This window comes from Pseudopodoces humilis, chromosome 20 (assembly GCF_049639895.1).
Source record: "Pseudopodoces humilis isolate 2021_Gansu_Grassland_sample_001 chromosome 20, ASM4963989v1, whole genome shotgun sequence".
Taxonomy (NCBI): Eukaryota; Metazoa; Chordata; class Aves; order Passeriformes; family Paridae; genus Pseudopodoces; species Pseudopodoces humilis.
This window is the reverse complement of record NC_142219.1, coordinates 8,459,982-8,471,649: the sequence shown is the minus strand read 5'-3', so window position 1 is coordinate 8,471,649 and position 11,668 is coordinate 8,459,982. Positions and strand designations below refer to the sequence as shown.

Sequence of the window (11,668 nt, the reverse complement as noted above, 5' to 3'; positions counted from 1 at the left end):
CTACACCTTGGTATGAGCACAGTCAGTTTCGAATGCTGTGGCAGAGAGGTGTCACATCCCACTCCTGATCCATGTGTACACCCCATCTGCAGTCCCTCGAATGCTGCTCAGCCTTTCTCTGCATCCCACATTCAGAGGAGCTTCTGCACCCACAAATGGGCAGGAATCCCACATCCACTCCTTGCTCCTGGTCTTCCCAGTGACCCAAACTGCAGGCCAGGGTCTGACCATCTGCCTGTGTACCTAACGGAGAGGTCTCCTATGCTTAATCGAGACAAGCATTTCACTATGAAATAAATAATTAGTACTTTAAATTACATAAGAACTTCACTCATATTTACTCAGTTCAGTCCTTAAAGCATGAAAAGCTTAGTAAATGCAGTCCTTTTACATTAATTCATGAGTACCTGAGAATAATTTTTTTGCTTAAAGAAAAAACATAGCTTTCAAGGTAAAAAAAAGGTAAAAATTACTAAATTTTGAGTCATGATTCCTAGCTATGCCACGTTGATCAATTTATTTTTACAAGGTGCACTATAAAAACTGAGTCCCTTGGAAGGGTTTTTCACAGTCAGGGACACGAGTTTTGGAAGTGGCAGAGGAAACCACACAAAAGGAAGCTCTCCACCAAGACAAACACAGCACCCAACACCCCACATCTTAGAGAAGGCCACAGATATTCAAGCTGCTGGGTAGGACTTTCCATGGATGTTCCCTCAGTAAAACATCACCTGACTATAGCAAATGCCAATATTGCCAACTGTAGTGTCTTGTACTCAGGTGTGCTGCAAGAAGTGAACACATCTGGCCACACCTGCTTAATCCAGAAGGGTACACAGTGCTTCTCCAGGCTGGATCACACCACAGGGGCTCATCCCATACACAAAGGTCAGCTCATATGCAGCAACCACAGTACTGAGTGAAGGCTATGTATGGCTAAAACTGCTTTTCCTTTTTTTGGCCAATTATAAGACTAAAGCCAAAATTTTCAATGAATGGGAGGACAACAGCAAACAAAAGCCCCAGTGTGGCTATCAGAGGTACCACTTCTGTCCTTCAGAATGGCACTGTCATCTTGGTGGCTGACACAGGACAGTCTCGTCCCTGCATCGTGATCAGCAACTCTATGGAGTCACACACAGAGCAGCTATAAAACAAATCTGATCCCTTCCCTGTGCCAGCTGCAGAATAGGCCAAGAAGCCCAAAACCTGCAGAAGAAAAGCCTGAGCAAAAGCAGCAAGGCAAATCCCATTCTGAAAAGTGTAAAGAGTGAAGGAGGAAATGGGGTCCTCTCAAGGAACGCTAGTTTTAACAACATCACAGAGTTAGCCAAATTTGTGAACTGCATCAGTTTAAATTCAAGTTAAAGAGAACCTCTCTAAAATTCTGTGTCACACCTCAGTATACACATGGTTGAGTGCCCTCTTCTGCAAACTACAAACTGAAGTTTGACAAGCTGGAGCCACGTCCAGTTTAGCCTTTTAGAAAGGCTTACCCCACTTAAGAAACAGACGTAGCTGTACAGAAACGAACTTAAATGCATGCCTCTCTTAAAAACAGAAATGTATCTTTAAGAAATTATCGCCATTTTCCCAGTTTCCAGTAACCAGTCCGCAGTTCACTGAGCACAGCCAGATCCCTATCACCTTGGTGGTGATTGGAATGTTCAGCAGAAATCAGATGCCTTTCTTCTTTTGGGAAGCTGCAGTAAATTGTCCGTGATGGATGTAGTATCCTGAGATACTGGTGTCTGAGATACTGTCCTAGACTGTGGGGTGCTCTGGGGCGTTTGAGGCCCACTGGCTGGGGTCTTGTAACCAGGAGTTCCTGTGTGGGCTGGGGAAGGAGTGTAGCTGGCTCGCAGGGCTTTATCAGTGTATTTACTTGCAGTCCTGTTTACAAGTCTTTGCAAAGCTGGTGACATTGCTGGGCTTAGTCCTTTTGGAGTAAGGCTGAAATAGAATAAACAATTTTAAGAGATTTTACAGTAAAAAGGTCTGCCTTTATCAGGAAAAGCAATACTGCCTCCCTACATCAGTTCCCCCCCACAGAGCAGACCCACTGCCTGCAGAAGTCATTCTGCCTGCAGGTAAATGCAGCCTGTCTTTCTAGAGAAACAACTGACAGAAAAACCTGAGTGGCACTTCCTGGCTTTTCCTCTGAGCCCATTCTGCTCTTCCTGTGATCCCCCCAAGCAACCCTTATCATGTCTCCTCTTTGCAACAAGCAAGAAACTGATCCAGAGGCATTGCTGGGTGGCTGTAGGGCAGAGCACTGATCCTGACAAGGAGTGTCAGGGAGAGCCACCAGCCACCTTCCCTCAGGAATTAATTTTTTTTTTAATTTCTAAATTTTTAATTTCTAAAAACTTTCAGTCCAAATGTACCTCCTCCTGCTTCCAGGGTCCTTCCTTACCGTCATTTCTCCCTTTCTACATATGCTGATTTACATCTCATCAGATAATACCCACCCCCCAGTTCTGCTGTCAAAACAGAAGTCTCACCTGGCCAAGTTTTCTGTCACTTTTCGAAGTGCCTCCTGCTTCTTTGCTCGGTTTTTAGCTGCCACTTCATTGGCCATCTTGAGTCCTAATCTCTCACGGCGCCCAGGCTCCAGGATCTATAAATGCATCACACATTTTACTTACCAAGGCACTCAAGAGTGCTGCAAAAAGTGAGTCAAAGCACCTTCAAAGCTGTATTCCAATGTACAGGGATCTAAAGCAGGGAGAAGTGGGGTCAGCCTGAACCTCTCTGCTGCTGCATAAAAGCCAGAGAGGACACAGAGACCTTCAACCTCCCTTAGCAAGTAGCAAAAATTGTAAAACCAGTCCAGTAAAGGAAGCAGCCATTACCTCTGGCATTTCCTCCTGCTGTTTCTCCTAGACAAACAATGTCACCTGTGTCTTGCCTGGCCTGTAGCCAGCCAGCTCTCAGGCATACACAGACATTGCTAAACAGCAGGAGAACCAGTCAAAGCCTTTGGAGTCTGACAAAACAGAAGCACATACAGCAAATTACACCTTTCTTAAACTAAGAGTCTCAGACAGCTCACATTCAAAGACACCAGCAGGAGACAAGTAGCATGCAGGGTTAGGTGCCATTAGCAAAGCCAGAGTGTCTTTTCTACTCTCAACTGATACACCTGCCTCAGGCTGCGACAGCCAGAAGATAAAGACAGAGGAAGATGCTATAATTTCTACCTATTCACACATTAAAACCAGAAATTTTGAGCTGTGTTTTCAGCTTCCTCTGAAAACCCCTCTGTCTGGGCCCACCACCAAATGCAGAATCTCATTCTCCTGCCAGCAGTGTGTATGCCACCTCAGGTAGCTCCACCAAGATTTCATGTGGATCCATGCTTACCTCCACCCTCCAAGCACAAACTAGATTATTAGTTTCAAGGATGGGGAACACCACCCAGAGATGTGTCACACACCACGTTAATCTATTACTTACTCACTTGCCTTTCCCTTCTTAGTTCTCCCCCCCAGAAAAGAATCTCATGCTGATTTGCTGATATGAAATACCTTGAAAGCTGGTCCAGGTGTTCTATCCACATATGGTCTTTCTGACCCTTCCAGACGCAAAGGGGTGCTTTCAATTTCACCCCATGTCATAAAAGGCGACTCATTCACACCTAAAAACAAATCCAACAAGTTATGTCTATGCAAGATGTTTGACTAATTTGACTACTCATTCACCACAAAAAAGAGAGAAAAGCAAGTTAGGAAACACAGGAAATTCATCAACAAAGGAGGCCCTCCACTACAGAGGAAATCACAGCCAATGTGGATAGTAACACGTGGTTCCCATTAAAAGGGATTGCCTGTAGCTGTGTCATCCTCTCATTTACAACAACCTTTCCCTCTTTAGCACCACCCTTTCCATGTCTTTATTTTTCCATTTGCTAAGCTTTTGATTAGTGACACTTTCATTTTTCCCTCTACAGTACTAGTCCTCCCCTTGGCTGCTGTATGAGAACTCCTTCAACATGGGAAATTCTTTTGAAATAAGAAAAGAGACAGAGGACTTACAGAAACATGTAAAGCCAAATGTACCCTCCAATCACCTCAGGGACAGCCTGTACCAAACAGTGACTGCACCTTGTCTAACAGGTGTAGAGAGGATTTTAAGTGCCCGATTAGGCTGGAAAATCCCACTGTCCAGGGTTTGGAAAAGGCATTTATGATGGCAAAAGGAGGTGCTCCAAACGCCATCTACAGGTTTTGCAGAGGGAAAGCCTCACTATGTTCAGGTGTTGGCATAACTAGAAAAAGCACAGAGAAACAGCATGGCTGGTGCAGAACAGCTACAAATTCAGATACAACTTTTCAACTTGAAAATAATAATCAGTTTGTTCTAACAAAGTATCCCACAGTTAGATGATTCCTGAGCAATGGCACAGCAACTTGCCCAGAGCCTCTTGTGCAATGTGACTTCTACCCGTGTACTGGACTAGGATTTAAGCCCTGAATCCAGCTGGCATACATGGCATAAAGTTTTACCTCCTCATCTAACCCTGTAATGACACCCAAGTGCTAAACAGAGCACCAAAGTAAGTGCAGTAATAGTCCTCTTAAGACAGAAGAAGTAAGAAAACCCTCTTACCTGGGGCTGGAGAGGGGGTAGCCACAAATCCATACCCATTCACTTTTGAAGAGTCTTGGGGTATCAGTTCTTTCCCATCAGGTCCCACTTTGCCCTGTTTGTACTGAAATAAAAAAGAAAAAGCCATTCTTATGGAGAACGGTGAGAGTCAGCTGTATCCAGCACACACACAGCGCTCTCTGGGGGGATGAACCACACCAGAGGGCAAAGCCTAACGAGATCTGAGTAAAATTATCCAACCTGAGCATTGAGGGCTGCAGCTTGTTGGAGCTGTGATTTGCTCACAGCTTGGCTAAAAGGGTCCTTCACAAAACGGGTGTTTCGATGCACAACTTCCCTGGGCTTCTTAAAGACATCACTCTCATCAGGTACACCTTGAAAAGCCAAACAGCTTTTACAAAAAGGCTCTTTACTTCACTGGTTCAGAGAAATTAGCAATTGTACATTTATAGCCAAAAAAGAAAACTACATTTACAAAAATATATGTTTTTCTACAGCAATAAACAGACTAACAAGTCCAAGGAGGATTCTTGAGCAGAAGAAAACAGTGAATGAAGATGACAAGTGCTCATAAAGAAGGTGGACCAGGAAAGAGCTTTGGTTGCTGAAAACAAGTACTTTTACAATACAGGTGAGCTTTTCAATGGCAAATAGAACATGATCAAACTTTAGAATCAGAGGCCAAGGAAAAAAGGAAAAACCTCACTTTTTAAAAACAACCTTACAGAAGAAAAAGCACAGCATTACCTGTAGGAGCTGCTCAGTCCTATAGAGAAATGCTGTAAGCACTGTTTGGAGCCAACTCACTAAGAACCAGTGCCTCACCTGTTGGATAATACATGAGGGTGTTTCGAGCTGTGTACTCCCAGGTATCCAGTCCAGCTTTCACGTTCTCCAGAGCTTGCTGCTCAGCTGAAGGAAGTGCCAGGTTTTCATTTTGTCGCTTGAAAGGGCAATGGAAAAAAAATTTTAAAAGGTGAAAAAAAAGGAGTCTGAAGCAGCCTCCTGCAATCTTTTATTCAGGCAGACACAACTTGGAGAGCTCGGTCACAAACTCAACCACCTGCCCTAGAAAACTTTGTATAAAGTATGTAACAGACTCTGAGGGATAGCTGAGATAAAAAAATAATACTCCCTCAAAACAACAGCAGCAAACACCCACGTGTCAGTGCCAAACTTCATTAAAAGGCACTGCATCCCACAGCCATCAACGACACATCTGTGCCAGCTGCTCACTGCTGATGGTTAAAGACCAACAAGGCAGGCCCAGAACAGCTCTTGGACCTCCCCTGCAGGTAGCTGAGGAAGGCAGCACAGCCAGCCACGCTCATGCAGTTCTGTGCTTATGCAGCTGAGTGGGTTATTACTGATAACAGAAACTGAAATAAGACAGACAATCAAACTGCAAATAATGATGGACAAACAACAGGAACTGTGCTCAACTGCTCTCCCTGATGTTGCTTCTTACAGAAGAGGCTGCCAAGGACAGCAATACCTGCACTCTGTGCAGTGTTTTGCAGTCTCAAAGCTTACAGAAGAGACAAAGCCTTAACAACTAAGTCAGGACTGTTGACAGAATGGGGAAAAACCAGGAATGCACAATGAAGTAAAGAGCAGTCACAAGACCCAGGAAAGTGAGCCACAGCAGAAACATAGTGAAATGGTATTTCCCTGCAGTGTCCCTCTGGAGGAGCACAGACAGAGCTGAGGCAATTCCCTACCCGGGTGTACTCCTCCTCTGCGCTATACAGCCAGGCGTGCTTGACTTTCTCCTTCTCTTTGGCCACTTCCATGATCTGCTCAAAGGAAGCATTATCTTCACTCGTGTGCTTTGCCAAGAAGGTGTCCAGGCTGGGAAGAGCATCTTTGTCATCTTTCTCTGCTTCTCCTGACAAGAGAAGGGAAGAAGCCTGAGGAAGGTTAATGCCTCCCTTTCTATAAGAGCAGTGTATCTACCTCTTAACCCTCCTGGCAGCAGGCCTTCCACAGACACACCAGTAACTAACACTAAGCTTGGTCAAAGAAACAGATCCATACAGAGTGGTGCAACAATAAATCAAGTTTGGACCACATATAACCAACTTTCAATAAACCCTTTTAAGGCATTTGTAGCCATTTATTTTAAAGGCAAAGCGTACAAGTGGCCAGCTGCTGGCAGACAATTTATTTTTGGAAGAATTCAGCTGAAGAAACATAATTCTCTTACCTTCTTCTGCAGTCTTGATGCCAACTTTAGATTTATTTCCCGCTGGAAGGCCACCTGGATGCACTTCTGGGGTTTCAAATGTGGCTGGGGTAACATCTGCTCCCAAAAAAAAGATTCACTTGATTACTGAAGCACACAACAGGATTTGCTGTAAGGATCATGTACCAAACAAGCCACAGAAGGCATATCAAGAGAACAACAATTACATTAAAACTTGTGAAAAAAACTCCAAAGTGTTCTTTTGAATTCTGTTTCAACCTTCAGACAAGACTTTGGCCCTGTCTAAGACATTTTTCTCCTGCTGGGAGAAATCCCAGGAGAACCACAGCCCAGTACATTTGTCACCCTACACCCTGCTTTTGCCAGCAAAAGCAGCAGCAGATCAAACTGAGTCCAGGCCAGGGCCAGCACCTGCAACAGGGGAGGAAGGGACACCACCTGGTAACATGTGCCCTTTGTCATAAGCCCCTTACCCAAACCCCACTGCAAAGGCTGGGCTTTAATAAACACCTGAACTGGAAGTGAAAGAAGACATAAAGCAGAATACAGGATACCTGCTGTAGGAACCTCCGATAACCACAAGCTTCCCACACTTTCTATCCCCAGTACACTAATATCTCAAGCATCTGCAGATGCAACAAGAACCCCTTAAGCCTCAAACTAAAATAAGGATTCAAAATATAACTTAGAATTTCTCATAGTAGAGAGCACATAACATTCCCTAGGGAGCAAGAACTTAGCAAAAGATGCCTATAAGGAATGGTTATTAAAAGGCTGCTTTTTCCAAAACCCTTCGCTCAAGAAGTTATTAGATACCATCAAAGAGAAATTCAGCATGAGGCACCTGACACTGGCTACTGCTGAAACTGGTACACTTAGCTGTCATGCAACATCAACCTTGAATCTTTAAAAAAAGCATTGCCTGCACCAAGTTAGATAAAGCAGAGATGGAATATGAGATACAAACCCCTCATGCCCCACAGAGTCAGTTCTTACAGGGTGCAGGTGTGTCCCTCAACGATTTGCTCAAGGAAGAGCCAAACTTGATAGCAATTTGTCTCATTTTCTCCAAGTCGCCATTTTCCTCAGCCTCTAGATAGTCCTTCTGTGCTCGCAACTTCTCCACATCAGGAAAAAAGTCTCGCTGGATGATTTTCTCTAAGCTCTACAAAGAGAGAGACAACTGCAATGCTCCGCTGGGGCACCCGGAGAGCCGGCTCAGCTCGGGGCCAGCAGTGCAAAGGCAGGGGCAGGCAGGGCAGGCCCGGGCGCAGGGCCGATGGCAGAGCGCTGACAGCTGCCGCCGCAGGCGGGGCGGGAGCCCGAGGGGCGGCCCCAGCGCTACTTCGAGCCGCAGCCGGGGTTACAGCGGGCAGCGGCCCGGGCCGACCCCGCCAGGCGGATCCCAGGCAAGCCCCGCCGCGCTGGAAGCGCTCGGCCCAAGCACCGGCGGAGCGGAGCCTCCCGGGCCTAGGCCCAGGCTCGCCGCCTTACCTCGATATAAGCCTCCTCATCCAGGATCTTCTTCGGGTGCCTCGGGGCCGGCGACACCACCTCCTTCCCCGTCACGGCGACGGGCCCCGCGGAGGTAGCCGGCACCAGTGCGGCGGGAGAGGCCGGGGGTGCCGGTATCGCCTCCATCGCGTCAGAACCGCTCCCCTCCGCTTCCTCCGCCGCGAACGCCACGGCCCGAGACGTCACACGGCCGCGCCGCGGGGATCGGAATGCCCGCCCCCGCCCCGGGAGGCGCGCGGGCCCGCGTGCGCCCCCTGCCGGTCCGGAGGACCCGGCCGGACCCGCGCCGTGACAGCGGCGGCACCGACCGAGGGTCGGGATGGGAACCGGGGTGGGAGCCGGGATGGGAACCGGGGTGGGAACCGGGATGGGAACCGGGGTGGGAACCGGAGTGGGAATCGGGGTGGGAGCCGGGGTGGGAACCGGAGTGGGAATCGGGATGGGAACCGGCGTGGGAGCCGGGGTGGGAACCGGGGTGGGAGCCAGGATGGGAACCGGGGTGGGCGCCAGGGTGGGAGCCGGGATACACACGGGATGGGACACGGGATGGGCGCCGGGCGGATCCCCCCAACACTCCCACCGTCTCTTCAGACCAATTCACAACCACCCCGGGCTTCCCGGGGAGCGGGACCCCCGGCTGGCTGCTCGGGCGGGGGGTGACAGGGCAGTTTCATTGATGTCGCTGTTTTCCAGCTCGTGGGCGCTCCTTGGCCCCGCCGGGAACACGGACACGGCTCGCTGTGACACGGACCAGCTGGCAGCAGGGTGAAGGTGCCTGTGCCAACCCTCTCACCACAGTAGGGTCATCACCTCTCCCCAGGGCGATGGGGAGAAAACCGTGTTTCTTTGTTATTAAATAAATCGCTTGTCCAGCAAGTTCAACCCCAAAAGTGACTCTAGATGCCACTGAGGTGCTGCAAACAGGAAACATTCATTTGTAGGATATTTTGCCAATCTACATCAATAAAACAAGCACAAATACTATGTGCACAGAGCAAAGACAAGAAGGGGGAGTCTCCCCTTCTCTTAAAGCACACACATTTAACATCTGTACAGCTCTGTCCCCTGCACATCCTGCCTGCCAAGTTATATGCCACGTGAACTAGATTTGGAGGAGGTATGTCTGCTTTTACCCATCCTCCTCCTGCGTGAATCACAGAGATTCCCTTTTGCTGCATTAGCCCCCTCGGGTTACCCCCCTGAGCCTGTCAGCTATGGGCAGTGGGTGCTGTTGCTGTTCCTCTACAGCCTGTGAGCACTAACAGCTCTCCTTGGGGGGCTGCTTGGCCTGGAGGATCAGTGCTGAGGCAGTCACCCTCTTCTGATGCCGCCACTTCGCCCGACGATTTTTAAACCAAACCTAGAAAGTGCAAAACAAGAAAAGGGCTTTTGCATGTCACATGTTACTGGGAGGGGGACTGGCAGTGACCCTCCTGGGCTGTACCGTGTGGGCCATGAGATACTGTAATATGAAGGTGTGACACAAAATGTAATCAGTCCCTCCACTGCAGTCTTGCTCAGATACATGAGAAGGGCACAAGGGAGTTGGAAATCCCCCCATGACAAATTCAGAAGTCACACAGATCACCCAGGCAAGGAATACATACTTGGGAGCAGGGGATGAGCAGCAGAGCTGGCCATGTCTGTGTGTGACAGGTGATTCTGGGAGGGAGGGATCGTGTGAGTCTGTGGGACTGGATGCCAGTACAAATTAGCCCAGCTGAAATGGTTTGTATTCTTCCACTGCTTGCCAAACTTAAACTCTCTTTTGTCAAGTGCACAAGGATGGATTTTAAAATGAGGCCGTGGATCTGCAGCCCCCCCAAAAAAGACAGCACAATGCCCCAGTCTGTGTTCCTGGGGGACTGCAGCCAGCAGCCCCTCACCAAGTGGCAGAACCTCACCTCTACCCTCTCCTCCTTCAGGTGAATGCGGTTTGCCAGGTGCTCACGGGTGACGACGTCCGGGTACTGGTTCTGGTGGAAAAGCGTCTCCAGGGCCTGCAGCTGCTCCTCGGTGAATATGGTGCGGTGCCGGCGTGTGCGGCGCTGCATCTGCTGGAAGGTCTGCAGCTCGCTTGACTTCTGGGAACTCCTACAGACCCTGACTGCTGGGTGGAAGAGCTGCATGGGCCAGGGGAACCGGGCATCTGCGAGGGGACAGGGACAGCAGCAGTGTTAGAGGTGTGGGGCTGAAATACTCGTCATGCTCACGAGTTGCATCCCTGCTACAGTTTGGAAGGAGGCAGCCAGTCACCTGGAGTGGGTGGCAAGCTGAGTGGTGACTATGCAAGTAGGAGAAGAGTTTAGGGCATGACTCTGGGACAAGGATGCAGGTGGTAAGTACTTCTTTCACTTACCAGTTGCACTATGGCCAGCTCCAGAAAATAACTGCAAACTCACAGCCCAGCCAAGATCTGAGTTTCAGTCCTGACACAAGGGAATTCTGAATTTTCGGGATTCTCTTGAACTGCATTTTTAAGGGTTTGCTACATCTTTTTCCCACAGTAATTTTGCTATAGTAGCCAAAACTCTTTTCCTTAAAGGGTAAGTGAGGTTCTCCAGGGCTAGTGTTGTCAGGAAGCGCAGGCACAGCTCTGCAAATGGGCAGTGTGCACTCCACAGAGAGCTTGCACCCCTAGAAGCATCATTCTCTCAAGAGTTTCACACTAAACCAGTAATATCCGGTAATAGTACCCTCTGCTTTTCAAACCCCGTACATTGCAGGTGAAAGTGCCCACTCTAGGGCCCCTGCTGAGAGCAGCTTGGGCCTGGGGCCCAAGACCACCATGGCCAGATGCCATATTGTCACTTAACACCCAAGTTTTCCCCTGCCCACAGCACTTGCACCAGCCCCTCTGCAAGCCCCACACCTAAATCAAACCCAAACACTCACCCAGCCCAACACTCACCCAGCCAGCCCGGCAGGTCCTGCAGGGAACGGGCGCTCGTGTGAGAGCAGCAGCAGCAGTTGCAGCCTGCCCCTTCCAGTTCTTCCTCCTCTTCTTCCTCCTCCTCCTGCAGGGAGCTAGCTGGGATGGTCTCCAGCTCACACAGCTGCTTGGGTGTGCAGTCCAACATGTTCTGTAGGTACAGTGGCACCAAGAGCTGGGGGTTCTTCTTTGCAGGGCTGGAGAGGATGTCCTCGATGCTGAACGGACGTGGCTTCTTCAGGCCTCTCCTGCCGGGGTCAGCACCTGACGCTGGCTCTGAAGACATCCTGTGCCAGCAGCAGCAGCGGCTGGGGAAACAGGCAGCCCAGCCGAGGGGCTTTGCTCTCCTTGCACTGGCTCCCTAGCAGGGTTTTGCTAGAGAAAGGACAGCTTATGTGGCTTTT

General features: G+C 49.1%; 2 protein-coding genes across 2 annotated transcripts; both read right to left on the bottom strand.

Annotated features, from left to right (window-relative positions):
- Positions 1–314: 314 nt before the first annotated feature.
- Positions 315–8,507, bottom strand: ESS2 (ess-2 spliceosome associated protein). The gene is made up of 10 exons (XM_014253986.2): positions 8,312–8,507; positions 7,814–7,982; positions 6,818–6,913; positions 6,333–6,499; positions 5,437–5,554; positions 4,852–4,985; positions 4,612–4,714; positions 3,531–3,640; positions 2,505–2,620; positions 315–1,953 (listed from the first exon to the last, which is right to left on the bottom strand). Exons 1-10 carry the CDS (start codon positions 8,456–8,458, stop codon positions 1,668–1,670), a joined length of 1,446 nt encoding a protein of 481 aa, XP_014109461.1. The 5' UTR covers positions 8,459–8,507; the 3' UTR covers positions 315–1,667.
- A 1,083-nt stretch (positions 8,508–9,590) lies between these two features.
- GSC2 (goosecoid homeobox 2) lies at positions 9,591–11,550 on the bottom strand. Its single transcript, XM_005524590.2, has 3 exons — positions 11,244–11,550; positions 10,237–10,481; positions 9,591–9,692 (listed from the first exon to the last, which is right to left on the bottom strand). Exons 1-3 carry the CDS (start codon positions 11,548–11,550, stop codon positions 9,591–9,593), a joined length of 654 nt encoding a protein of 217 aa, XP_005524647.1.
- Positions 11,551–11,668: the final 118 nt, after the last annotated feature.

Bases quoted from the DNA above. Each gene is read 5' to 3' on its own strand.
- ESS2 (XM_014253986.2), bottom strand. From the start codon at position 8,458: ATGGAGGCGATACCGGCACCCCCGGCCTCTCCCGCCGCACTGGTGCCG. The intron at 4,986-5,436 runs GTGAGGCACTGG...TGGCTTTTCAAG, and splicing joins CCTCATGTATTATCCAACAG to GTGTACCTGATGAGAGTGAT. The intron at 1,954-2,504 runs GTGAGACTTCTG...ATTCTATTTCAG, and splicing joins GTGACAGAAAACTTGGCCAG to CCTTACTCCAAAAGGACTAA.
- GSC2 (XM_005524590.2), bottom strand. From the start codon at position 11,550: ATGTCTTCAGAGCCAGCGTCAGGTGCTGACCCCGGCAGGAGAGGCCTG. The intron at 10,482-11,243 runs GTGAGTGTTGGG...GTCCCCTCGCAG, and splicing joins GGACCTGCCGGGCTGGCTGG to ATGCCCGGTTCCCCTGGCCC. The intron at 9,693-10,236 runs GTGAGGTTCTGC...TGCACTTTCTAG, and splicing joins TGAAGGAGGAGAGGGTAGAG to GTTTGGTTTAAAAATCGTCG.